Source organism: Lygodium microphyllum, chromosome 14 (genome assembly GCF_053477565.2).
Source record: "Lygodium microphyllum isolate KBCC chromosome 14, Lygodium_microphyllum_v1.1.10, whole genome shotgun sequence".
NCBI classification, from domain to species: Eukaryota; Viridiplantae; Streptophyta; class Polypodiopsida; order Schizaeales; family Lygodiaceae; genus Lygodium; species Lygodium microphyllum.
In genome coordinates, this window is record NC_141148.1 from 31,409,997 (window position 1) to 31,437,069 (window position 27,073).

At 42.6% G+C, this 27,073-nt stretch overlaps 1 protein-coding gene across 3 annotated transcripts in view; it reads right to left on the minus strand.

Moving 5' to 3' along the window:
* Positions 1-27,073, minus strand: part of LOC148025458 (calcium-dependent lipid-binding family protein) — a 222,825-nt gene that overhangs the window by 45,735 nt on the left and 150,017 nt on the right. For all 3 annotated transcript variants that reach the window (XM_087692591.1, XM_087692590.1, XM_087692592.1), the window contains exons 31-34: positions 10,422-10,535; positions 10,159-10,343; positions 9,943-10,051; positions 9,684-9,827 (exon numbers count right to left, since the gene is read on the minus strand). In XM_087692591.1, the coding sequence (XP_087548717.1) occupies positions 9,684-9,827; positions 9,943-10,051; positions 10,159-10,343; positions 10,422-10,535 (552 nt within the window). The remainder of the gene's footprint in view (positions 1-9,683; positions 9,828-9,942; positions 10,052-10,158; positions 10,344-10,421; positions 10,536-27,073) is intronic.

A 27,073-nucleotide genomic window follows, 5' to 3' on the forward strand; every position in this document is an offset into this window, starting at 1 on the left:
AATACTTTTTCTTGTGATAGAAAAAAGTCAGGGACAACTTGAAGGGTTTGGTGAGCCTGTCAATTCCATTTTAATGGAGAGTTTGATGTCAATTTGGAGGAGAAGTTCAAAAAAATAAAGAACAAAGAACTTTCCACAATGATGCACATAGAACCTGAAAGATCCAACCACTGTTTTAACACCTATGTGTTAGCATACTTAATTCACTCACCATCCTATTTTTACTCTTACATGTAATTGAGCTCTTATTTTTTTAATTTGGTTTTGATTGACAGTCTTGAGGTTCAACTGCACAAGACATGGAAATGCATATCCTACTAGGAAGCTTCCTTCCACTGAGGACTTCCTTTGATTATTCCACAGAAATAGAGCTTTCTCTATGGGGCAAACATGCATGTGCACACACATGTGCAAGTGGGTATTAGAGCAGAACATTTGACCAATCATTGAAGCATGTGAAGAAAAACCACAAAATGAGTTCATCTCCTTTGATATTGATTTCATTCAAGGTCACTAAATCATTCAACTACAGAACTTAAATGTAGATTTCCAAACACAAGTTTTGAGAAATGCTTTCAACAGATTTCCTTTGTTGGGTTTGACTCACACCTATGCTCACAGAGGAGTGTCAATGATCCTCAATAGGACACTGGGGCACACTTTTTACTCTTCATACGAGAGGTTTTTTCCCCCACATTTATCTCCTTTTATTTTATGTGCCTATATTCCACACTTTGGGCACTTATCATGTTTTACACCCTTCGGGTGTGAACACCCTCTTACAACCCTAAGGTTTAAGGGTTGTACTTTGTACTTGCATCTTACACTCTTCATACTATTGCATTGGGTGTCATGCTATCACTCTTATACTCTTTTCATTGTCAACTTTACTCTTAGCTAAGCTTTGATCTGTCCTTCTACATTTGGTATCAAAGCTGAGTTCAGCTCAGTCTTCTCTCTCTCTCTCTCTCTTTGCAAAACCAGCACCATTGGGCTGCTCTCCTCCAGCTTATATTTACATATGTGTCTAAGGAGGATAGGTTGGATGGCAACAACTATTCCCTATGGTCCTTTATGATGAAGAATGTACTAATTGCAAAGAATCTTTAGGATTATGTCAGTGGTGAAGAAGTTAGTAGGCCCGAACTTGTGGCTCTTGCTACACCTCCTCCAGGAAGACGTGGACAATGGGCAACTCAGTCCCCCTTAGCCTATTCAGCCCACTCTAGCTCAGCCACTTTCCAAGAGATCGGCAGCAAAAAAGACATGGGACACACGGGATGCATAGGCTTTGTCACTAATTGCATTGGCAGTTCAACGGTCTATCGTCCCCCGCATTCGGTTTGCATCTTCTTCACGAGAAGCATAGCTAACCTTAGGGCAGATGTTTGATGGAAAGAATGAGACACGCATCTCTTTCTTAAAGAAAGAGCTTGAGACTGTGAAGATGAATGAGGGTGATTCTATGTAGGATAATCTAAATAAAATTCAAGACTTGCGTAAGCAACTTATGAATGTAGATAAGTACTATTCGGATGCACAGTTGATATCCACTACTTGGAATTCATTGCCGGCCTCATATTTGGCCTTTTATACAGCCTTGAACCTCACTATGAGGATTTTCCTACAACTACTTTCCTTCCTTTAGTTGGTCAGTTTGCTCTTAGAGCAAAAGGAGACGAGAAAGAACAGTGGTGTGGTTGTTATAGTCTCTAAGCAGCCTTTTATAGCAAGGTAGAAGGGCAAGGGCAGCCGCGCTCAATATGCTCTGTAGAGCTCTAGGACTTCAGGTATTTCACAGGATAGCAAGAAACAGGGGGGGCACGCTAGCCAAGAAGGGCAAGTGCCACTATTGCCAGAAGCGAGGGCACTACATCACAGAATGTAGAAAGTGCATAGCCAAGGAGGAGGAGGAGGAGTCCAGGATCTCTGTTTCTGAAGCACCACCTATTGCTACTGAGTCCGCGTCTTTTCTTGTAGATAGGGACTATTGTTTTTAGACATACAATTATGACTCTTCTTAGGCTGATAGAGCATTTAGCTCTATTGAGGATGCGAGCACATGGTTTTTTGAAAGTGGTGCTTCCAAGCACATCACATCTCGCAGAGATTTGTTTTCTTATGTTATTGCAGCCCCGGTTGGCAAGTTTGTATAGTGTGCCAATAATGCATCATACCTTGTTAGAGGCATTGGGGAGATTGTATTGACAACCATTGTTGATGACTCTATTCTCCGCTTGTAGGATGCCTTATTTGTGTCCGGTATAAAGAAGATTTGCTATCTATTTCTTCTTTGGCAAGGTGTGGTTTGCAAGTTACCTTTGATGATGGTAGATGTATGGTCAAAGAAAAGAAATAGAGGCTTTAGTCTTGATTGGCACTTTATATCATGGGTTATATGAGTTGGATGCTTTTTCAGTTGATCAATCGGTCTATCTAGCATCTACTCTCACTCCAGCTATGTCACAGACAGAGTTATCGCATGCTCACATGGGGCATGTAAACTATGGTAGCTTGATGCTTATATAGTGTATATAGATGCTTGATGGTTTACCTCTCTTGGAGAGATCTCTTGAGCATATATGTTCCTCGTAATGTTGCTTTTAGAGCGCAGATTACAGATTGTGCACTCGGATGTACCTACCCCTATGCAAACAAAGTCATCAGGTGGCTGTTACTATTTTTTCACTTTTATTGATGACTTGACTCGCTTTTGTTAGGTCTATTTTTTGGTGAAAAAGTCAGAAGTGTACGATGCATTTTTGGCTTCTGTAGCACTTGCTGAAAATCAACTTGGCTGCAAAGTTAAGACTCTCCATTTGTACTGAGGAGGGGAATACATGTCTTCTGTGCTGAATTTATTTTTTGAAGCAGAAAGGCATTGTTCATCAGTACACTACTGCTTATACTCCACAACAAAATGGAGTTGCAGAGAGGAACAATTCGTCACTTATGGAGATGGCCAGATGTATGCTGAAAGCAAAGAGCTTGCCACACAGTTTTTGGATGGAAGTAGTTATGTGTGCTTGCCATGTCTTGAACAGGTGCCCCACCAAGGCATTAAAGAATGTAATGCCTTTTGAGGCTTGGAACAGTCGGAAACCTTCTATTGGACAGTACTTTTGTGTGTCTTGCATATGCACACATTCCCAAGATACTCAATAACAAGTTGGATAACAAGGCTGTTGAATGCATTTTTCTCGGGTATAATAGTGAGAGCAAAGGATATAGATTATATGATCTTGTCTCTAAGAAGGCATTTGTCAGTAGGGATGTGGTTTTCGATGAAAAATCAGAATTATCCCTTGCTGGTTTTCATGCATATCAGGATGCCAATGATGTATTTGAAGGGCTGCTGCCCATTTCTTTCGGTGACATAGCTGGAGTTTCAGCAAGTGACATAATGTTCAGCCAACTGCTTAGTTTGGTAATACAGAAAATCAGTCTATGACTGATTTGAACATTCAGCGTGCTGAATTTGAAATTCAGCAAGAGCTTGTAGACAGTCAGGAGGCTAGGCAGATGCATAGATAGTATTTGCAAACTATGAAAGATAGTCATTTGGATGCTCCTATTGCTAGTCGTAGTAGAAGGCAAGCTCGTATGCATGATGATGCACATACCATGAAGTTTGTTATGGCAGTAGATACACTTGATGATGATGAGCCTAAATGTTTTGAGGATGCACAACATAGTGCACATTGGATGGCAACAATACAAGCTGAGTTTAATTCCATCATAAAGAATCAAACATGAGATTTAGAGTCCTTGCCTGTTAGGTAGAAAGCCATTGGTACAAATGGATCTATAAGCTGAAAAGAAATGTAGATGGATCCATTTATAAATATAAGGCGAGGCTTGTGGCTAAAGACTACGCACAAAAGAGAGGCATTGACTATGAGGAGACATTTGCTTCTACATCCTGCATGACTATCATTAGGTCTATGGTTGCTTTGGCTGCCCATTGGATGGACTACACATCAGCTTGATATAAAGATTGCATTTTTACATGGTGAACTTCAATAATAAATGTATGTACAGCAGCCCATTGATATTGCAGTTGTGGGATCCGAACACAGTGTGTGCAAGCTGAAAAAGGCTTTATGTGGTTTGAAGCAAGCTCCTCGAGCTTGGTATGCAAAGATTAATGCCTTTTTACTCAACCAAGAGTTCATAAACAGCTCATCAAAGTCTACCCTTTACGAATGTAAACACGGGGGATGCTTGCTCGTCATATATCTATACGTTGATGATCTTTTACTTACAGGAACACATGCTGATCAAATTTTAGCATTCAACAAAATTTGCAGCAAACTTTTGAGATGTTAGATTCGGGGCCTTTGCACTATTACTTGGTTGGGCATTCAATTCATTCATGATGCTAAAGGCATTGGATTGTCACAGTCTAGATACATTAGTGAACTTCTTAGGAGGTTTGGCTTACAGCATTGCAAGCCAATTTGTACACCAATGGAACTTGGACTAAAGTTGTCCTTGCATGATGATAGTGACTTGTTTGATATCCATACATATGCTCCAGCAGTTGCATGTCTTATTTACTTATGCAACATAAGGCTAGATATATAGTTTGTAGTTTTAGCCCTAAGCAAATATATGCATTAGCCACGCATGTCACATTGGCAAGCTGTCAAGCATGTTTTCCGTTATTTGCAGGGTACTAGGACTCTTGGATTGCTTTATACCAAGGGGGGACCACTACACTTACATACTTACAGTGATTCTGATTGGGTTGGTGATTATGATTCTCGTCACTCCACTAGTGGTAATTGTTTCTTCCTTGGCTCATCTTGCATCTCTTGGCTTAGCAAGAAATAATTCACTGTTGCCACATTGTCATGTGAAGCTGAATACAAGGCAGCTTTCACTATCACAGTTGAATGTGTATGGCTTAGACGCTTGTTGGTTGATTTGGATGTATCTATCATGGAGCCTACTCCTTTGTTCACTGACAGTTAAGAGTGTCATTATAGTGGCACGAAACCTAGTGTTTCACATGCATGCACAAAACACATTGAGATCCACTATCACTTTGTCAGAGAGAGACTACATGCACGTGATATCAGCCTTGTCTACTGTCCTACCACCAGTAATGTGGCAGACATCTTCACCAAAGCTCTTCCTCGTGAGAAATTTGAAGCATTCCGCAATGCTTTAAATTTAATTTCCTTTGGTGGATGACCGTTGTAGACATTATGCAAGCTTTGTTTTTTGGCAAGTGTTGTTATTCAGCAATATATACAGCAGTCACAGGCCATAATCCTCATGAACATGGATGTAATAAGAACTTAGTTACAATCATTACCAAGGTAGATAGCTACAAAAAAATTGAAACTAAGGAGAGTATAGCTCAACAAGCGCCTAGCAATATGGCAAAGGAGCTAGCAGGACACTGCCTATTGAGCATATCTCCCAAGCATGTAAGGCTATTTAGTAGAGGCCTAATAGAACACCTAATGCGGCGGGCAATGAAACAAACAATCTAAGTTACTGCTAGATGAAAGATGCCAGACTCCCAAGTGTATAAAAGGGCTCTACACTGCTTGCTCCTGAGATCTATAAGAAGGTTTCATGCTGCCTGCTCATGGTATTTCTCCTCTAGAGAATCTCTATAGATCTAGACAATCTGCACCCTCTTAGGCAATGTAAGAGATTGCAAGGCGAAAGTGATCGCATGATGAGTAGGACAGATGCTTTTATTCATAGTTGGGACTCTAGCACCTACTACTCTTGAGTCACATTTGGTCTAGAATTAAAAACCACCAGGATGGCTGTTTACCAGCTTATCTATTCCCAGGTAGCTTGCAGTCCTGACTCCTATATGTGGGTTATTCCAATGTACTTGTAATCCTATACCAATTTTTATTATCTCAAGAGATGTTTTCTTAAGGTGCCACGAATAGAATATATATATTTTGAAATGAAAACACAAGATAAGTCAGTCCTATATGTGGGCTATTCCAATGTACTTGTGATCCTATACCAATTATTATTATCTCAAGAGATGTTTTCTTAAGGTGTCACGAATAGAATATATATTTTTTGAAATGAAAACACAAGATAAGTTCTCTTCTCCTAGAACTCATTAGTGCCACAAGTAGGAATATTTGGAATCATCCAAGAGAGCTAGAGACTAATCACCTCTGCTAGAATCTTATAAGCTATCCATAGTAAGGTGATGGACCTCTAACAAGTGATTTGCGCAATACATTATTACTAGATAGGTGAATGATGTTGGGTTTGACTCACACCTTCACTCACAGAGGAGTGTCGGTGATCCATAGTAGGACACTGGGGCACTTTTTACTCTCCGTAAGAGAGGTTTTTTCCCCCAGTCACATTATTCTCTATTTGTGTGTCTATGTTACACAGTTCGGTCACGTTCGGTCACTTACTGCACTTTAAACACTGTCGGGTGTGAATGCACCTTACGACACTTACATAAACCTAAGGTCTAAGGGTTGTACTTTGTACTCTCTCTCTCTCTCTCTCACACACACACTCTCTCTCTCTCTCTCTCTCTCTCTCTCTCTCTCTCTCTCTCTCTCTCTCTACTGTTCACTCTGTTTTGAGCTGATAGCTGCCATCTCCATCTTCAACAAATGGCAATGCCTTTGACATTGCTGCAACAATGTCTAGTTGAACCGGTTCTAAATATTCTTCAATGATAAATATTTTTATTTATAAATATCCTTCTTCACAAGGTTATAATACACGTGTCATTTGCACATGACTTCAATAGACAGAGTGCCATGGAGAAATATTATCTCCGATGTGAATGTGCTAGACAGGTAGACAACAATTTGAGAAGCGTAAGTTTAAAGTTTGGAAGATTGGAGGCAAGTCAAAAGAGCTGAAAGTAGGATAATCATCCCCCAAGTGCAAATCTCCAACCCATTTACAACATTGAGAGTTAAAAATACCAAGCTTGAGACATAAACAATGCCAACATAATCTTCTAAATGGATAATCTTTTAGGCATAGTTGAGACTATGGTAGCCACTTAGACAGCATTAGCTTGGGTCACAGATCTCAGTTTTTAGATCAAACCAATCCATTGGCAGAAATGGTTCATAAACAATGATTACGTGCTCCAGGTCCTAAAAAATTGACATGACAAGAACAGCCCAAGATATTCATTTTAGCCACTACGGACGCATTTCAAAACCCTTTGCTCCAAGTGCTTGGCGGGTAAATATGAGGATTTTCAAGTGAACCACTCATTTCTCATCATCAGCCGATACTTGTGCAAGATTCCCACCCTGGACTACTCACAGACACAATGGACTTGGGGAAACTGTAATTGATGGACTTCACTGCTAGCATCATTGCTAGGTTCAACAAAGGACAGCAAGACATGGTCATGCTCTTGACCTTTGGGATGCCTCTACTATAGAGACTCTTTCTCTTGTATAGAAGATGGGGGACAGGGTTACTCTGAGTGGACAAGGAAAAGGAGAGATGTCTTTACGTACATATGAGACTTCAGCACCCTCTTTCACTTAACACCACACATGATCTGCAATTATAGCCAACTAGGTTGGTTGCTCACTCGACCGTCATATTTATAAGGTTCTTAGTAATCCCTTATAGGGCTGTTTTGTACTTTGCATTTTACCTCAAGTTCTTCTAAGGTGCCATAAATAGAATATTTGTTTTGGAAACAAAAAGCTGGTATTCAATATCATTCCAGTTCAGCCATGTCAAGGGATGGGTCCTCCTTTTGCATTCACGATCCTTTTCCTTGCAACCCCTTTACACTGCAATGGTTGAAAAGCCGTCATTGTCGATATGGATTAGAGTAAATAGGTGCAACCATGGATCGGGTATTTCAGACAATACAACATAGCATCTAACAGGAATAAAGTTACTATGCAATTATAATATAATGATCCTTTTAATGTTGAATGCTTGTGATATGTTAAACTCGACTTAGATGAGTTAATGAGATGAACAAAAGTTGATGATTTTGCACATAACAATATCAATTAGCTGGTCTGTACAGCGAAAAAGGGCTTTAGATCTCTGATGTATCTGAGCCGGTCACATTGTTCGTTATACATCAAACTCGCAGTGATCATGAGTACATACATGTCACATGTACAACAGCAAAGAGCAAAGAAGATTGTCAACCTAGAATTTGGTTTGCTGCTCTTTCTCCTCCTCCTCCCCCCCGAAAAAAAAAAACCCACCACAAAACAACCAAAAAAGCGACTTTCTATAAAATTCCTAGTTTCTCTGCCCTTGTCTGCTTGGGTCCAGCATTCACCATTCACCATGGAAGAGGCCAAAGTGTTTATTGCTACTTCCCTATATCAGTTTCATTCACCATATGGAGGAGGCCAAAGTGCTTATTCCTACTTCCCTATATCATTTCCCACTGCTTTAGATATATAAAAGGACACTATGCCTTAGCTACAATTCAAAATAATGCAATCCTGTCTTATTGGGCAACATGGGGGATAAGTAAATAAAGGTTGGCGATACCCCACTAGAGATTTGATTAGTTCAAAAAGCTTACATGAGTAAAAGAACGATCGAGCATGCCACTTGCAATACCATAGCCAAGAAAAGCCTAGTTCAGCTCTACATTGAGAATTCTCTCTATTAAAGATGTGGACATCAATTGTAATCTATTGTTTTTCCAGCCTGTGCTCAATTGGATGCTTCAAGAAAATTAGAGGGTGGGTGAAAACCCAGCTGATTCACGCTGCAACCACTGACCCTTGAGCTTGGGGTCAACACGGTAACAAGCCATGGTCACATGACAAGGGCCAGCATTCCGCAACAGCAACCCACAAAATTCCAGAGTATAAACATCAGGGGCTACAGGCCTACAGTCTAAGTGTGGTGATCACAGCAGATGTAGGACAAATGAGCCCATTAGTCCTTTTTATAGGACTCAACCGCCCTTGCCTAAGGGTATGTCCACACCTAGTCGTTACAACCCAGAGCGTGGGCACCCATCCTAGATGTCCAAGGCTATAACATCCAATCCACAGATGTAACACTTCTCCACTTCAGAATAATTGTTGTCACATACTTGGGACTGGATGCCACATTCTTTCATACATTCTTGGCAGTTGCTACATTCTTGGGCTGGATGTTACATCCTTTTACATCCAGTCGAGTCCAAGAATGCGACATTCTTGGAATGAAAGCTACATTGGGGGTTAGTTAATGATACCTCAAACTTGGCTCTATTTCCTTTACAATGATCGTTAGAAAGATGAGGGTCCAAAACCCAGGCACTGTTTGGCAGGTAATGTCGATTTGTCCTATGGAAAAATATACCCAGTTGCCTCATAGACTGGGTCCACAAATCATTACATACATCACTCTCATCTTTGTAAAAACAATTTTAAAAATGAACTCGTGCTAAGCTCCTAACCATGTTCCCAAAGCAAGAATTGATCCCCATATGGGATGGACTAAGACTTTACCAACTGACATTACTTATCCTTGTTTTTCACATGTAGCAGCCCTTGGAACCTCCCCACCCTTAGCTTGTACCATCATAATCAGAATACTCACTACTGCACGTAACATCTCAAAGTCAAAAATACAATTACCCTGCTTTCGAGCCTCTGCAGTTGGACAAAGTATTCAAAGAGCTTTGAGCACCATTCACATGTACATTTAAACAAAAGAATAGGAGATGTTACCTCTACATCCACTTGGACTTCTGGTACATGTCTGAATAAATCTCTTAATGGACGGCACACTCTCAAATGAAGGCCACAGACTTCCTGTATCATGGATTCCCCTTCTATACCACTTATTCCAACAATAAGGTTGATTCCAGAGATCTGTAAGACACACAAGTAGTCCCTAAGACCAGCTGCATCAACAACATTGACAATATGCTACATTTCTCTGTTGTTTGAATCTCAAATCTTAAAGGTTTGAACATAGAAGTATTACCTCAGCTGAAAGTACATCAAGATGAATAGCAGGCGAATCATCTTTTGACCCACCATGCCACTCAAACCTGTTAGAAATTTTCAGAGAGCCTAGATCCAGCTGCATAAAGCTGCATGAATTCAACTTCAGCAATGATTCAAAAGGACACAAGGCACAGTACTTGAAATACCTAGCTATCACAATCTGACTGTCTTAATCTGTAATAAAACAGCATACTCTTTGCTTGCTGAGCATCTGGGCATTAATATGATGGGTGTGTGCAATGAGACATTCAGTTTTAATGCCGGTGCTCCATCAATATCAGATTGTGGTACAAGCTTCTCAATTCCGCCAACCTTATCAACCACACGTGTGAATTTCTGCGTTTGTGGTGTAGCAAGAGCAGAAAAATACGTTGCAACCTGCAAAGTCCCTAGCTTGGTAAGGGAACACAGTTGACATCTGAAAAGAACTTGCACTTGAACCTCCTGTCTTCTTACCTCTTGAATGAACCTATATAGGAAAACAATCCGTACAGCTGAGAGTTTTCCATCAAGACTGTAATCATAACCCTGATAATCATCCTCATCCGCATTGAAGGACTGAAACTCCAGCTGCAAAATATCGTTTTCATGAAAATGCCACTCAAAGCAACATCCATCATGAACAGAGACTAGAAGGTATAGTCAACATATAGTAAAGACATCTGATGCAAAGAGACAAATATTAATATCATAGCAAATTATTATAACTGCTACATGCATAGAAGTTGTGGGAAACTGTCAGTTGACAGAATGTGCTGTAGCTAAAGGTTGTAATTCCTCCACCTATGTCATACAGATGTGTAGTCCTTCAATCTTAATCTCTTGATTTTCATGCTCTCTGCAATGCTCCATTGCCCTTTCAGTTTCTCAAACAACCATTACCCTCCCAAATCTCTGGCAACTTTTTATTTGTTGCTGCCAGATTTCCAAACTTTGGCCATATGAAAATAGTATTCTGTGTTCCCCCAAACAAAGTTTGCATTTTCAGCTGGTGCAGCTGTCTCAACTGCATTCTCAGCTGCTGGGATGCTGGTGCCAGGTGATGAACCCTGGCATGGTTGCTGCTATCCTGACATATGGGCACTCTTCAAACATCACACTTGGACCTGGTCAAGGTGGCTCACAACTGCAGTTTTGGTCTGCCACTGGCTGTTATAGTTGTTGCAAATTTCGGCAAGAGCATCAAATATTCCTGGTGAGCCAATGAGGATTTACAGCTGCTGTATTTGACATGTTTGGATCCTGAAAACAGTTGCACCAACAATACCTATCAACATGGAAAGAAGGTTTTGACCCAAGTTGATTCCAAATATGGACTACAATGGATTCACAAGTATGCAAGGGCTTTTAGACATGGAGGCCAATTGAGTTTCAAACAATGGAACAAGGAAACCCTGACAGTCTCCCTAAGTTCCCTATGCCTAGAAGGAAATGCTGGCCAATGAAGAGATAATACTGGCTCCCCTAAAAATCATTGTATCTGCCTGTTGGGCCTTCACCTCTGACTCGAGCTACATAACCATAGTATGTATTGTGCCATGAGAAAGCATCCCAAGCGCTCTCTTCACAACTTCTCAGTTCTCAGAGTCTGTATTGTTCCTCAGAGTCTCCTCTGAATCCTTAGAGCCTTACCATACCCGAGTCATGTACCAATTGCTAAACTCCTATGAGGTATTATCCATAGGAAGATAGAAATCTTCCTAGGCCTAAAACAAAGTCCACCTCTCACATGGGATCAGATGTGCTATTGGTCAGCTGTGCACGTCTTCACACCAGTTAGAGATTGAGATTGGTAGATACAGATCCATACCACCAGAAGAGTGCATATGCAAGATATGTCAGCTATAGACGGAGACAGAGGAGCACTATATTTGCCGGTGCCCAACATACTATAAGATCCGAGGCCATTTCCACTATGTATCTAGGAACAGATTTGAGCCACTATCTAGAGTCATGCATTTCATTGACCACAGCGGTGCCTTGGTTTCTTCCTCTTAGAGATGCGATGGCTTCGGGACTTGCTCCTCTGGAGAACAGCAACTCCAGGACATTGAGGCCCCATCCAAAGGTAGCTCACAGATTTCTTGACAAGAGACACCCCGAAGGTTTCAGCACAGCCATAGTCTCAATCATCTACACATACACAAAGAATTGATCGAGCTCTCTAGCTTGGCCGATCCACATGCCCTAGACCCTGATATTGGCATCGACGACACTTCCATTGGTAGATACAAGAGATTATTGCCTGGGCTAGAGCCAACCCCCCTACATCCCCATGCGCTTGTATCAGCTAGAGCTCCTCTACTTGTCAACTAGAGTTCCAATTACTTATATCTTTTAGTTTTCTTCTACGGTTTATTACATTTTCATTGACTATTCTCAAACAATTGTATCATTCTACATATGATTGTAACGCATGGTCTCATAGACCATTTTGGCCTTTTTGTAGACGTTAATATATCATTTCATTTCATCTCTCTTTGAGCCTAGTCACTCTTGGGAGAGGGCTATGTAGTCAAAGTATGACTCATTGTAGGAAAACCATACATGGGATTTAGTTCCATTGCCCAATGGGAAACATGCATTGCTATGCAAGTGGGTGTACAAGTTGAAGAGTATCCCTAGATGCCCCAACCTAGCATACAAGGCCAGATTGGTTGCAAAGGGTTTTAAGTAGGAGCATGGTGTTGACTTTGATGAGGTCTTTTTCCTTGTAGTCAAGATGATTACTCTACACTTGGTGCTGGCCTCAAAAACGGTTTTTCCACTTACATGGGCAAGTTTTGCAAAGTGGTAGCCTTTTATTCCCATTTTAGAGCATTATCAAGCTTATTTTTTAAAAAATATTACTCTTAAAATTAATTTAATAATTATTCTAGTACTCAAAAAATTAATTTTACCAACCAATAATTCAATTGGCTGAGACAGTTTGTTGAGGTCCTCATGATAAACCACCCCCTTGAAATCCTTGTAATCGTCCTCAATCGCAACACAATGTGCGAAAGCAAAACATGTTGGCACTAGGGCGTGAAAAATTGATGCTTTGCTTTAGTTTAATTGACATTTGATTAAAGGATTAATCAAATGTGTAATTAAAAGATGCACATGTGTTGCACATGTGAGGAGCAAGCTACTTTTTTTTACAAGTGAAGGCCCAAGGACCTTGTGAAAAAGATGGGTGTCAAAGGCAAAAGTTGTAAAAAGTTACACTCGTTAGATTCTAGGTGAATTTTGGTGTCAGTTTGTCCCTAGGACCATTAATTGGCCATTAAGTGTCAGTGGTGACACTAGGAACTAGGCATTAATTAATGGATTAATGCTTGTCCAAGGGTCAATTAATGCATGGGACCACTTTGGGTTGCAAATGGCCTAGCCAATTAATTTTTGGATAGGCATGGTCAATTTTCTAGGCATGGATCAAGGGCTGAACTGAAAATTAATTAAATGGCTGGAAATTGCTGAAAATGGATTAAGAAAGCTGCCACTTGGCAAAACTTTCCCATGCAAGTCGGGGAAAGGCTAAATAGGGCTGAAGGGAGAGGGAAATCTCGTTCTTTCATTTTAGAGTTGTTGGAAAGAGGTATTGGACTGTTGCTGCCAGCTTTCGGGGCCAATTCCCAGCCATTGGAGACCATTTTGGTGATGAAAATTGCATATTCTTGACCTTGGGAAGCTGGCAATTGCTGCTGATGCACTCTCTCTTGAAGATCACAGTCTCTGATGCTCCTATAGTTGTTGGTGCATCCCTTTGGGGCTGGTACAACAGGGCAGTTGCTGATTTTGATCAGTTCTTCGTGACAAATCTCAGAATTTTCTCTCTCTACAGCATTCTCTCATCTCCTTCAGCCTATGCTCAGTCATTCTCAGCAATTCTCAGCCATTCGGAGGAGATCTCAACCATTTTTGGTGGGCTGATCTGTAATTTCTGCATTAAACCCTAATTTACAACAAAAATTAGGGTTTAACAGCCACCTTGGGATCCGTGCCAGAGATTGAAGGCTCAAGGGACTAAAATCAGCAGCTGATAATTAAAGATTATCAAGGGATTTCAGGAGCCAGCCCATCCCAAATTGATTTGGGGCAGCATTTGGGCAGCCAAGGGTCAAATTGGAGAAGAAGTCCTGGATGAATTAAGGGGCAAATGACCCAAAAGGCTTGCTGGTCATTTATGACAGCAAGAGCAATTGGTTAGCACGAGGAGATTGAAGAATCTCAAGTTGTACTCCTTCCAATTGAATGAAAGCTAAAGAAATACCGCAAGGGGCTCCAATTTTGGGGCCAACAGGGTGTCTACTGTCCAAGAATGTTATGGTAAAGTGTGTATTTAATTTTATGTGCATTTATTTATTGCTGTAATTAACTTTTAAATCAGGTTATCACCACCCATTCCAAGAGGGAAGGCTGGTTTCATAGTTCCATTGACGGGATATATCAAATCTCTTCATTTGGTGGGCCCAAGGCACCTGATTGCAAGAAAAAGCTTTGTGCTAGTGTTGATCTTTGTGCTCAGCTGAGAAATTACAGCAAGATGTCTTCATACGGTGAGATACATGTATATGAGTTATGTGGGATGCAATCAAGTAGGAATGATGCCTCTCATGATGCACATTCACACGGGGAAGAAGGAAATGCAATGCCATATCTTGGACAAGGCATGAATCAGTAACAACATGCTGAAAATGCGGCCGAAGGCCAAGATGTTGGATCCTCAATGTAGAAAGAGGATGATGATCAACAAGGGGAAATGGAATTCGATGATGCATTCAAGAATCTAATGAGGGCAGCAGCCAATATCTTTGCCGAATTGGCAAAAGATCCTCAATTTACTCGGTTTTTGAACACTCCTACGAAAGACAACAAGGGCAAGAAGAAAAAATCCTCTTCTAGAACATCGGGACAGTCAGATGCACCAAAGAACAAGACAAAGCCTTCTCAAGATGCTCCTTAAGATACTCATGGTGCAAAGCAGTTGGTGCAAGTTGGGCAAGAAATGCAAATGCAAGTTCATGATGTAAATGCTAATCCTATGGTTTTTGGATAGCAAGGTTTGCATGAGAATTTAGGGTAGCGAGCTTACTTTGGTGGTAGCACAATTTTTAATGCTATGGTGGGTGAGCAACCGAATGTGGGAATGTATGACACACCTCCCCATAATTTTCAGCAACCAATGCATGGCTTGCATAACCCAATGCACTCGGGTATGGCTCATGGAATGCATAATCCGATGTATGGCGGTATCGGTATGATGCCTGGTGTGCAAAATCACGCATATGGGCAAGCATCGGTACGCCGTCGTGCTTTTGGGGCTCAAGGAATAAGTGCCGGTCATGCAAATGATCCGTTTAATGCTGGCTATCATGGATATTGCCTCTACACTAGCGGATACACTATGCCTTTCATGTAAGCTTGTTGAGGCCTTTTTATGCTGATGTGCCTAAGGATGTATTTGCTGAAATTCAGTCCAATGTAGAGGAGCTGAATGAGATATTGGTATCCGAGCAGATTTTGGCACATAAAGAGAAAGGGTCAAAGATAAAGCTGCCATAAGCTATTGGGTGAAGTTTCATAACCTTCACCAATGGATGCTAAATGGATGGCAGAGGATGACTTGGCAGACCATCCTCAGTTGTTGCAGCTTTACCTTGATGCCTTTCAGTTAGAGTCGACTTTGGATCAGGCTCTTTCAGGTTCAGCAGGGCAAGGGTCCAGAGTAACACTTGATACTCAAGGGGGAGGTAGCACTTCCACTCCTCCAGGAATGGACTGCTCTCGTGTATAGTGGATCTCGGATGTATCCTCTCGTGTATAGTGGATCTCGGATGTATCCAGCATGCATCCAAGGTACTGTGCTAATAGTATGTCTGCCATCATGACGTTACTATTCAGTGTACCAGTCACTGTGGTATGTATGCAGATGGGTATGGTTTTCATTGTAGCTCTGAAACTGTACATTTGCATCAAGTTATGATCATGAGAGATTGATTACCGAGTGCTGGTTTTCAGTGTATGCTCATTAGTTTCAATGGTATTCAGTTGGTTCTATGGATTCAGCATGTGTATTGAATGCCATTGACAATTCAGCCATGGCTTCTGCTCAGTTTATGCTTTACTACGGTTGTGCAGTCAGTACTGTTGAGAAACAAGAGTTTGGGATGCATCCGATGAGTTTCTCGCAACAATTCTGGACTATTGTTGAGCTTTATGCTATGTTTATGCTGGCCGGAAATTTTCAGCAATTGGAGGGCATAAAAGATAGTTAGCCAACAGTGGCCAATGTTGTGTTGACTATGATGCCTTGTGAAAATTTCAGTGCAATATTGTTTGCTTTGACACATTACAGTGCAACCGAGTACGATTGCAAGGATTTCAAGGGGGTGGTCTATCAAGGGGGTGGTCTATCACGAGGACGAGAAAATTTGATGCTTTGCTTATGTTTAATTGACATTTGATTGAAGGATTAATCAAATGTGCAATTAAAAGATGCACATGTGTTGCACATGTGAGGTGCAAGCTACTTTTTCATAGTTGAAGGCCCAAGAACCCTGTGAAAAAGATGGGTGTCAAAGGTAAAAGTTGTAACAAGTTACACTTGTTAGATTCTAGGTGAATTTTGGTATCAGTTTGGCCCTAGGACCATTAATTGGCCATTAAGTGTCAGTGGTGACACTAGGTACTAGGCATTAATTAATGGATTAATGCTTGTCCAAGGGTCAATTAATATATGGGACCACTTTGCGTTGCAAATGGCCTAGCCAATTAATTTTTGGATGGGCAAGGTTAATTTTTTGGGCATGGATCAAGGGCTGAATTAATTTTTAGAATTAATTAATTCTGAAAATTAATCAAATGACTGGAAATTGCTTAAAATGGATTAAGAAAGCTGCCACTGGCAAAACTTTCCCATGCAAGCGAGAGAAAGGTAAATAGGGCTGAAGGGAGAGGGAATCTCGTTTTTTCATATTGGAGCTGTTGGGAAGAGGTGTTGGACTGTTGCTGCCAGCTTTTGGGGCCATTTCCCAGCCATTGGAGACCATTTTGGTGATGAAAATTGCATATTCTTGACCTTGGGAAGCTAGCAATTGCTGCTGATGCAGTTTCTCTTGAAGATCACAGTCTCTGATGCTCCTATTGTTGTTGGTGCATCCGTTTGGGGCTGGTACAACACGGCAGTTGCTGATTTTGATCAGTTCTTCGCAACAAATCTCAGAGTTTTTTCTCTCTACAGCATTCTCTCATCTCCTTCAGCCTATGCTTAGTCATTCTCAGCAATTCTCAGCCATTCGGAGGAGATCTCAACCATTTTTGGTGGGCTGATTTGTAATTTCTGCACTAAACCCTAATTGACAGTAAAAATTAGGATTTAGCAACCACCTTGGGATCCGTGCCAGAGATTGAAGGCTCAAGGGACTGAAATTAGCAGCTGATAATTGAAGATTATCAAGGGATTTCAGGAGCCAGCCCATCCCAAATTGATTTGGGGCAGCATTTGGGCAGCCAAGGGTCAAATTGGAGATAAAGTCTTGGGTGAATCAAGGGGCAAATGACCCAAAAGGGTTGCTGGTCATTTATGATAGCAAGAGCAATTGGTTAGCATGAGGAGATTGAAGAATCTCAAGTTGTACTCCTTCCAATTGAATGAAAGCTAAAGAAATACCGCAAGGGGCGCCAATTTTGGGGCCAATAGGGTGTCTACTGTCCAAGAATGTTAAGAAGGAAGTCTGGTTTCATGCTACACTAGAATTTTCTGACACGCATCATAGTAAAAACAACATTAGCAATTGCTGCTTAACTATGCTAATGCTAGACACTTGCTAAAGAATTTTCAACCAGCATATATAAAACATAAGACTCATAAAGAATCCAATATGACTACCAAAAACCCATGGAAAGCATATCTAAACTGCTACGGCCAACAACCATATTAGTGCATAACCTGGGCATAAACCATGGCTAAACTATCAATGGTATTCATAAAACTTGATGATCATCCACTGGAAACCAGCAACCGATAATCAATCTCTAATGATCATAGAAAACTGACACAACCTAGTGCATACTGCTACAAATATAAAGTTTTAAAGCTGCAATGAAAACCATACCCATCTACATACCTACTACAGTGACTAATGCACTAAATAGTGACCTTATGGCAGAGACACTGTCAACACAGTACCCTATATATACACTGAATATATATGAGATCCACTATACACGAGAGTTGTCCATCACTAGAGGAATGGAAGTGCTACCTTCCCTCTGGACCCCTACTCTACTAAACCTAACTAAGCCCAATCCAAAGTACGCTCTGATTGAAAGCCTCAAGGTAAAGCTGCAACAACTGAGAATGGTATGTCAAGTCATCCTCTTCCATCCACAAATGATCACCCTTTACAAGCTACAAAGCACATCTATAGCAATCAAGTGCCTTCTTTAGCTTCTCTTGAGACCTCTAAAGAGGATACTTAACCTTTGCATAGAGTGCATCCATGTTTTCTACATATTGATCAGCCTCAATGTCTTATCCATAGTTTGCAAAACAGGGGGGCACTTTCTTGCCACCTTTTACAATCTCAAATGGAGCTTTACCAATGGAACTACACATTTTATTACTCAGTGTAGACTCTACCGAAGGCAAATACTTCTCCCATTGTGACATATGCTTAGATATGAGATCAAGCATTGTAGAATTTGTCTCTTCTAATTGACCATTTGTTTGCGGATGGAAGGACAAAGAAAATTTCAATGTGATACCCATATTTTCAAGCATTCCCTTCCAAAACAAGCTGGTCATCGAAGCACCTCAATCAATAATGATCGATTCTGGCATGCCATGATCAACACCATATGAAGGAGTTGCATGACCAACACTCATTCCCTAAAATCCCAAGTACATGGGTGCGAATGCATTACCATACATCCCACTTTGTACCCCAAGCATCATACCTAGGCTACAATACATAGGGTTACACATATTATTAGCCATACCCGAATACACTAGACCTTGCACGCCATGCATTGCTTGTTGCATACCATAAGGAGTTGTATGATACATTCCCATATGCAATCCCTCACTAGCCATAGAATGAAAAATAGTGCAACCACCAAAGTATCCTCACTATCCCATTATTGGATACATGCCCAACTATCCAAAACCCATTGGATTGGCACTACCAAGATAGCCTTGCATTCAAGTATCCAATCCGATTAGTACCATTTCCTTTTGCTCATCCCAATCTTTGATGCATCTTTAGGCTGCAATGGTTGTACTTTGGGAGCTTCCTAATCCCCAATTGCCTTTATACATAACATCTTATTCTTGGCCTTGCTATCCTTTTTGGGAGAATTCAAGAATCTCTCAAACTGTAGATCTTTGGCCAATTAAACAAAGATGTCAGCTGCAGCCTTCAACTGAACCTTGAACTTGTCATCATTACTCTTCACCTCCTTGCTAGAGCTGGGAGGAGGAGAGAGCACTTCGACGGGACCTTGCAGCCACACGGAGATTATTACAGGAGGCACCAGGGGATCCCACCCTCTAGACACAGGAGATGTGCACACGAGCTGCAATTACTGGCCTTGAGGACAAGCACTCGGAGTTTTCTTTCTGCACCTCAGCAGCTTTTTGGGTGTGGACAGGGGACATGATGTGCAGGTAGTTTTTCTAGGTGCATTAGCCTCGCACCTTAGGAGAGCAAATACGTAGTCTTCGAGATCAGTATGGGAGGACTCCTTCTAGCCTAGACGAGGTGATGGAGATGTTGAGCTAAAATATGCATTACTTGCTGATTAGCCTCTTAAACAGCCCCAAAACACACTAAAAATGCTCTTTTAGAGTAAAACTCTAAAACGGGGAGCAGTTCGAGAGAGTTTAGTGGAAACCCTAATTTTTGGGGCGCCCTTCCACATCTATAAATAGACAGGTTGCCCCCATTCAACGATCATCCTTGTTTGCAGGTTACACTAGCCCACACACCCTCTGCTGCTGTTGGCGCCCATTTTCCAACCTGCAACTCGTCTCCATTTGTTGTCCAGCCATCATTGACTACAGCCACATTATCTTCAGCCTGTCCATTGCTATAGGCGACAGCTCTCAGTTGCTGGCAATTGGTCAGAATTGTCCCATACTACTTTTCAGCCTGCTGTCCATCATCTCGAGGGTCAGCAAACTTGCATTTTCAACATTGCATGTCTTGACACTCTCAGACATTGTTTCAGCCTGCTGTTTACAGCAGACTATGCACAGTTTCCAGCCTCTAATCGGTGGTACATTGTTGCGTTTACCAATTTCCAGCCTCTAGACTGCTGCGTTTTGGTGACCAGCCTGTTGCCATTCACTATTTAGTACTCCTACACTCTGACTGGTGGTCACAGACTTGGGATCCGTCTTTGGTGGATGTGACACTCTGACATTGCTCTGCCCTTGAGCACACTGTACACTCTTACATTCATTTAGAACATTCATTCACTTCGGAGTTGTGTTCTCTCTCTCTCTTCTTCTATTTGTGTTTGAGTTTTGAGTTTTTGCATTTGAGTTTTGCCCTCTGTGTCTGTGTATGTCTCTTAATGTTTCTGTCGTAGTTGTACACTCTGTGTTCTCAGTGCAAACCCTAGCAGTTTCCTTCACATGGTATCAAAGCCCTTCCTCTCGTAAAGAGTATCGTGCCAATATTGTGGAGAGCTAGTCTTTGTGCGAGGCACACAATACAACTTGTAACCGAATCACAATGTCCCAAACACCTTCCTCTCCAATTCCTATGATGTCTTATCAGGCTTCTCCATCATTGGAGGCCTTGAGACGGCATTATGGACTCGGTGAGCAGGACAACATTCCACCTACACCAAATTTCACTAGCATGACAGAGGACTTTGAGGAGTACTATCACAACAAGTATGGTGATGTTTACACCCCTCCTACAAGTTTTGCTACCACATCCGGACCGGTTGGTGAGGCTGGCCACCTCTCCGATCATGGAGGACATAAGGCTTTCGGAACGTCTTGCGATCCATCTTCATAATTCTAGTTAGGTCCAATGTCAGGTTTGTACAATTCTTTTGTGTTGCATGAATCAAAACCCTCACCTGTTTCTTCTTTTGAGATACAAGATCCAGATGGCTTTGCGTATGTGAACTTCAATAGAGCGGACTCACGAAGCAAACGAAATTCAGGTACATCTACAGCTTCTGTTTTATTTGAGCCTCCATTCTCTAACTCTTTGCACCATGGTACTTCGTTAGGGGGAATGCCACCCTTTAACACAGTGCCTCTCACCCGTCAGCAAATGAGCACACCCATAACTCCCGGGTTGACTATGATGGGCATCCCTCTCACTATCCCCAGCTTAACATCTCACATGACCACTCAAACGCAGGGGTTTCCATCCTCGGCTTATGGTGCGTCTTCACACTCTCCTTGGATACACCTCCGTGGGGATTCCCATCTTCTGCTTCCCGTGTCCCCATCCCACCTCCTTGGGTTCCTCATGTGGCTACCATGCCCATGCCTAGTCAACCCATCCCTACCTATGGATCCACCTTGCACACTACACACATGCCTGGTGGGCACTCTGGGGCCTATTCCCAAGTGTACTCCACTCCCCCATCCTACTCACACTACACTTTTTCACACTATCCATCTCCGAGCACTACCAGTCTTGTTGCAACGGCCAAGAATGCCTTCACAGATAAGACACGTTTTAACGGGTGGAATTTCACCTCGTCATTCGTTTAGAGCCTATGCCCACCCTCGAATAGCTCACCTTGATTACATCCGTCAATGGAGAGCCCGCAATGCCATAGCCAATGTTGAGCTGATGCAGGGATTGCTTCCTAAGTCTCACTCTCAGTTCCAGCACTTCCCGCTTGCATCAGAGCGTTGGAGTCACCTTCTCAACCGATATGTAGCTCATCATCGTACTCGGTGCATCGATCTCGACTTTTAGCTTCAAGAGTTCTCTATTAAGGAAGGGGATGACCTGAAAGTCAAGCTGGCTAAATATAGGCAGTTGCTTGCCAAGTTCGCCACTATTGGCTCTCCAAAGTCAGATGACGATGAGGTTACATTCTTCTTGAATAAGTTGCCTGAAAAGTACTTCAATTTCATTCAACACATCATCTTCCAACCTCGATTGCCAACCTTCTACGAGTTTGAGTGCCATTTCTTGCGTTACTCGAGGCTGTATGATTAAGTCGAGAAAAAATCCTCATCACACCCTTATTCAGAGCAGAGGGGATTGGTTGCCTCTTCTTCGGGATGGACAACCACTAGTGGCAAGAACTCGCTAGATGCGAAGGCAAGCCAAGCAAAGGGCGACTCCTCTTCCTCAGATGGAACCAAAGAATCTAGATCTATCTGGCAGCAACTCCCTAAGAAAAACCGGTTTTGCACACATTGCCAAAGAGCAGGCCATGTGGATGAGAAGTGTTGCTCCAAGGCCCAAGGTCTTCCACCTAAAAAGCCTCCACAGACCGTTGCGACTGCGTAGTCTAGTGGTGCTACGCCCTCCGCTCCTGCTTCATCTGCTCCATTAGCACCCGTTGTTGTTGCTGTTGGACATGTGGCTTGAGTAAAGCCTTAGTGGCCCATCTCTTTCACTACCCCTGAGGGATTGGCTGATTGGTTTGCAGATTCTGGTCCTGTTGCACTTCATACATCCATCTCACCTTCCTCTCCATCTCGTTAGGCGTTCCCTTGGCAGAGCCCTGCTACTGGACATCTGCGATGGTAGCCACCTTCTTCGACTCACATGCCTCTAGGTGCTTTCAGATATCTTAGGTCAGTCTAGAATTCATTTTTGACACCCTTAGAGTTGGGCCCATAGGATTCATTATCCTTAGTTTTTTCATTTTTTTGTCTTCTGCTGTATTTATTCACACAAATACAAATTCATTGCATTTATTTTGAGTTAGATTTTCTTTCTGTTCTATTTTTCTTTGGAGGATCTCACCACTAATCTCTGCGTTTGCACATTCTCGTCTCTTTTGCAGGGTTTTGTCTTTCAGTGTAGGGCTAACTTGCAAATTGCTTTGGTCCTCCCTGGGCTAGATACGTGCGGATACGTACCGTTCCTTTCATGGTTTCATCATCCTAGGAGTGCTTGCTCATCTTTCAACATGGCGGCTTCCCCTCCTGAGGCGGATTGTGCAGCATCTTTCTTGACGTTATCATGGCGGTGACTTCTACCTTGTTCTTCTAGCAAGGTGCTTCATCCACTTCATCTTCTTCATTCCTTATGGTTCTTGGCACCATATGAAGACCGATATTAGGCTCCTCTTCCTTCTTCGGCATCTCCATCTAGGTTGAGAGGGGGTTTCTACCCTTCTTGGTATTGTATAGGCTTCAACACTTTGTCTTTGACATCGGCTTCTTCCCCCTGTTGTACCTTACCCTTTGCATTGCATGATTACATCATCCTTGTACTAGGGCGCTTGGGCAAGTGAACAAATTTTCCACGAGGTAGCATACTTTGCATCTCATTGTGTAGAGCAACACTTGCGCGGATCCTAAGTTGTTTTCACCAGCGGCTGTTGTTACCACACCACCCCCCTCCTTCATCACATGGATATCTCATTACCTATTTTTTCTCGTCATCGACACCCCGAGTGGATGAGTTAGCTTGTACTCTTTTGTGATGTGTTGGGTGTACCCTCCCTACTCCCATCTTATGGGTCACTTTTGCTCAATCGGCCGCATCCCATCGAATTTACTTCACTTATTCAAAAATAAAATAAAATCCATGTAGTTCCATTCGCCTTTGTAGAGCTTGGTAGGCCACAGGACAGCCGACGTGCACCCTTTGTCCGATGTCCTGTCCTGTCTGGGTGACTACTTGGATTCCCTTGGTAAGATAACTATCGCCTCTGTAGTCTTGGTAGGCCACTGGGCAGCCGACGTGCACCCTTTGTTCGATGCCTTGGCTGTTTTGGGGTGGGACACCTTGGCGTACATAAACATCACAATGGCTGGCCTAACCTTTCAGCTCAGTTTTGAGCCTGAGAGGGGTGTTGAGCTAAAATATGCATTACTTGCTGATTAGCCTCTTAAATAGCCCCAAAAAACACAAAAAATGCTCTTTTAGAGTAAAACCCTAAAACGAGAAGCGGTTTGAGAGAGTTTAGTGGAAACCCTAATTTTTGGGGCGCCCTTCCACATCTATAAATAGACAGGCTGCCCCCATTCAGGGATCATCCTTGTTTGCAGGTTACACCAGCCCACACACCCTCTACTGCTGTTGGCGCCCAATTTCCAGTCTGCAGCCCGCCTCCATCTACTGTCCAGCCATCATCGACTGCAGCCACATTATCTTCAGCCTATCCATTGCTATAGGCGATAGCTCTCTGCTGCTGGCTAGTACTCCATCCTGTCTCACATTGCTGTTCAGCCTGCTGTCCATCATCTCCAGGGTCAACCAGCCTGCATTTTCAGCATTGTAGGCCCTGTCACTCTCAAAACACTGTTTCAGCCTGCTGTTTACAGCAGACTGTGCACAATTTCCAGCCTCTGATTGTTGGTACACTACTGCGTTTACCAGTTTCCAGTCTCCAGACTACTGCGTTTTGGTGACTAGCGTGCTGCCATTCACTATTTAGCACTCCTACACCCCGACTGGTGATCACAAACTTGGGATCCGTCTTCGGTGGACGTCACACTTCAACATTACTCTACCCTTTGGCACATTGTACACTCTTACATTCATTTCCAGCATTCATTCACTTCAGAGTTGTGTTCTCTCTCTTCCTTCTTTTATTTGTGTTTCAGTTTTGAGTTTTGTGTTTTGTGTTTAGGGTTTGAGTTTTGCCCTCTGTGTCTGTGTCTATCTCTTTGTGTTTCTATCATGGTCGTACACTCTATGTGTCCTCAGTGCAAACCCTAGCACTTTCCTTCACAGAGATTGCCACCGACTACTGCAGGCGCCTGTTCCACCAGGAGACAGCCTCAACCAAAGGACATTGATGTAGACAGCAAGTCTGGGATCACATCCCGTCCCTTGTCACAGAGGAGATGGAACGCTCCCTCCTAGCCCCCTTCACAGAGAAGGAACTTGAGGCCTTACATACATAGGATGGGTAAAAATGCCCGGGAGAGGATGGCCTCTCTAAGGCTTTCTTCACTACCTATTGGGAGGTGGTGAAGGACCCCCTACTGAGGGCATTCCAGGAGATTTTCACTTCAGGACAGATGCCAGGGAGTCTCTCAACAGGCCTTATCAATCTTTTCCCCAAAGGGGGAGACAGGTTGGAGCTTTCCTAGTGGAGACCAATCACCTTATCGTCAGTGGCCTATAAGGCACTAGCAAAGATGATTGGTAGACGACTATGCCCCGTGCTTCTAGACATTATCCATGACACACAGACAGGATTTGTCCACGATAGGAGCATCCTTGACAATGTATTCTCCTTCTTTGAGGCGACAGAGTGGGCTTAGCACAGTGGGCAGAGACTAGTCGTACTACTCTTGGATTTCGAGAAATCTTATAACAAGGTGGACTCGGATTTCCTAGAGGCCACCATGGTGAGGTTGGGTTTCCCCCGGGCTTGGATTTGTGGGTCTCCACCCTTTATAAATCAGCCACTAGCAAGGTTCTCATAGATGGTAGGCAAGGGGAGGAGTTTCGGCTGGAGAGATCAGTCCGACAAGGCTGCCCCCTGGCCCCGTACCTCTTCCTACTCTTTGCAGAGGCAATGTCCCATTTCCTCAGGTCTCACGTGAGCGGATTACGCCACCTCTTACTTCCTGTGAGGGAGGAGACTGAGTTGCTAGACTCAAAGTATGCAGATGATACAACACTCTACATCGAGGACATTGAGTAGATGCTGTAGAGAGTGAGGCTGGCTCTTGAGGCATTCTGTTTTGCAGCGGGAGCAGAAATCAATTGGCGGAAGTCAGTTGGTTTCCTCACAGACCCGGACTCTAGCACTGAGTGGGGCATCCACCTGGGATTTAGATGGGTGAGCAAAGGCAATGTCCCGTTTCCTCAGGTCTCAGGTAAACAGATTACGTGGCTTTCGACTTCCCATGAGGGAGGAGACTTGTCACAACTCTATAGAAACAGAATTTGTATCCTTTTTCATTAATTTGTCTATATAATGATTTATTAAATTTGTTTCCTTTGCACTAATTAGATATAAAGAAAAGTGCATTGGAGCTAGCCACTGATAAGTGGTCACATGTTATGGTGGACCCACGCGGTGGGTCAGAGAAAAGATAGTTCATACTTCCACCTATGTGGCCCGATTGGGCGCCTGTGACCAGAACTCACGCATATCAGGGTTAGACTCGCACACAGAAAGGATTGATGCCTTGAAGTGTGGGCTAGATCCACCAAAACAGACAGTTACAATCAACAAGATGGCATGATCATGAAATGCTTGTACAATGTGCATGTATGGGCTGAAAGTTTGAAATGCACATTTCTTTGCATAGGAAAGTCACATGAAGATTCTGATACCGTTTTTGCGATATGACACCCATATTGGGGGGTCCCTAAATTTTAGGAGTCTCGAATTAGCCTAAAAATGCTAGTCCTAAAAAATAGGGTTGTCATTCTAAAAATAGTAAATTCTGTACTCTGACTGTGCTTACTAAATTTGGTTGTTTCTATTCTTGACAGTATTCAGCCCAAAGAGGAAGGCCATAGAGAAGAAACAAGTGTCAAGACACTTGTCACACAAGTTTCCAAGTGTCCCACCACTTGTCACATCTCATGACATGTGGCTGGACACTTGTCTTGTGCTACTCCACTTTTCCCTTTTGTACTAGCTCTTCCCTCTCCTATAAATAAGAGCTCGTTTTTCTTCATTCAGCATCATTTTTCTTTGCTGTAAACTCATGTACAGCACCCACAGATAGCCAGAAACTGGCCCCATCCATCCCCATCATCATCCCCCACTTCTCCATTATCAAATTCCTCCATATTCCCTCTTCTATCACTACTGTTTTACAGGACAGCAAGCCTGTAAATTCATTACAACACCTCCTTCTCGAGCTCTTTCTTGCATTTTAGCAACAAGAAGCAAGCCCTATCCATGTACTGCTGATCAACGATGGAGAAAGGCTGATTTCCCCTCTTTCTTCTCTCATACTGTAAAGAAATTAGTTCTTAACATTGCAT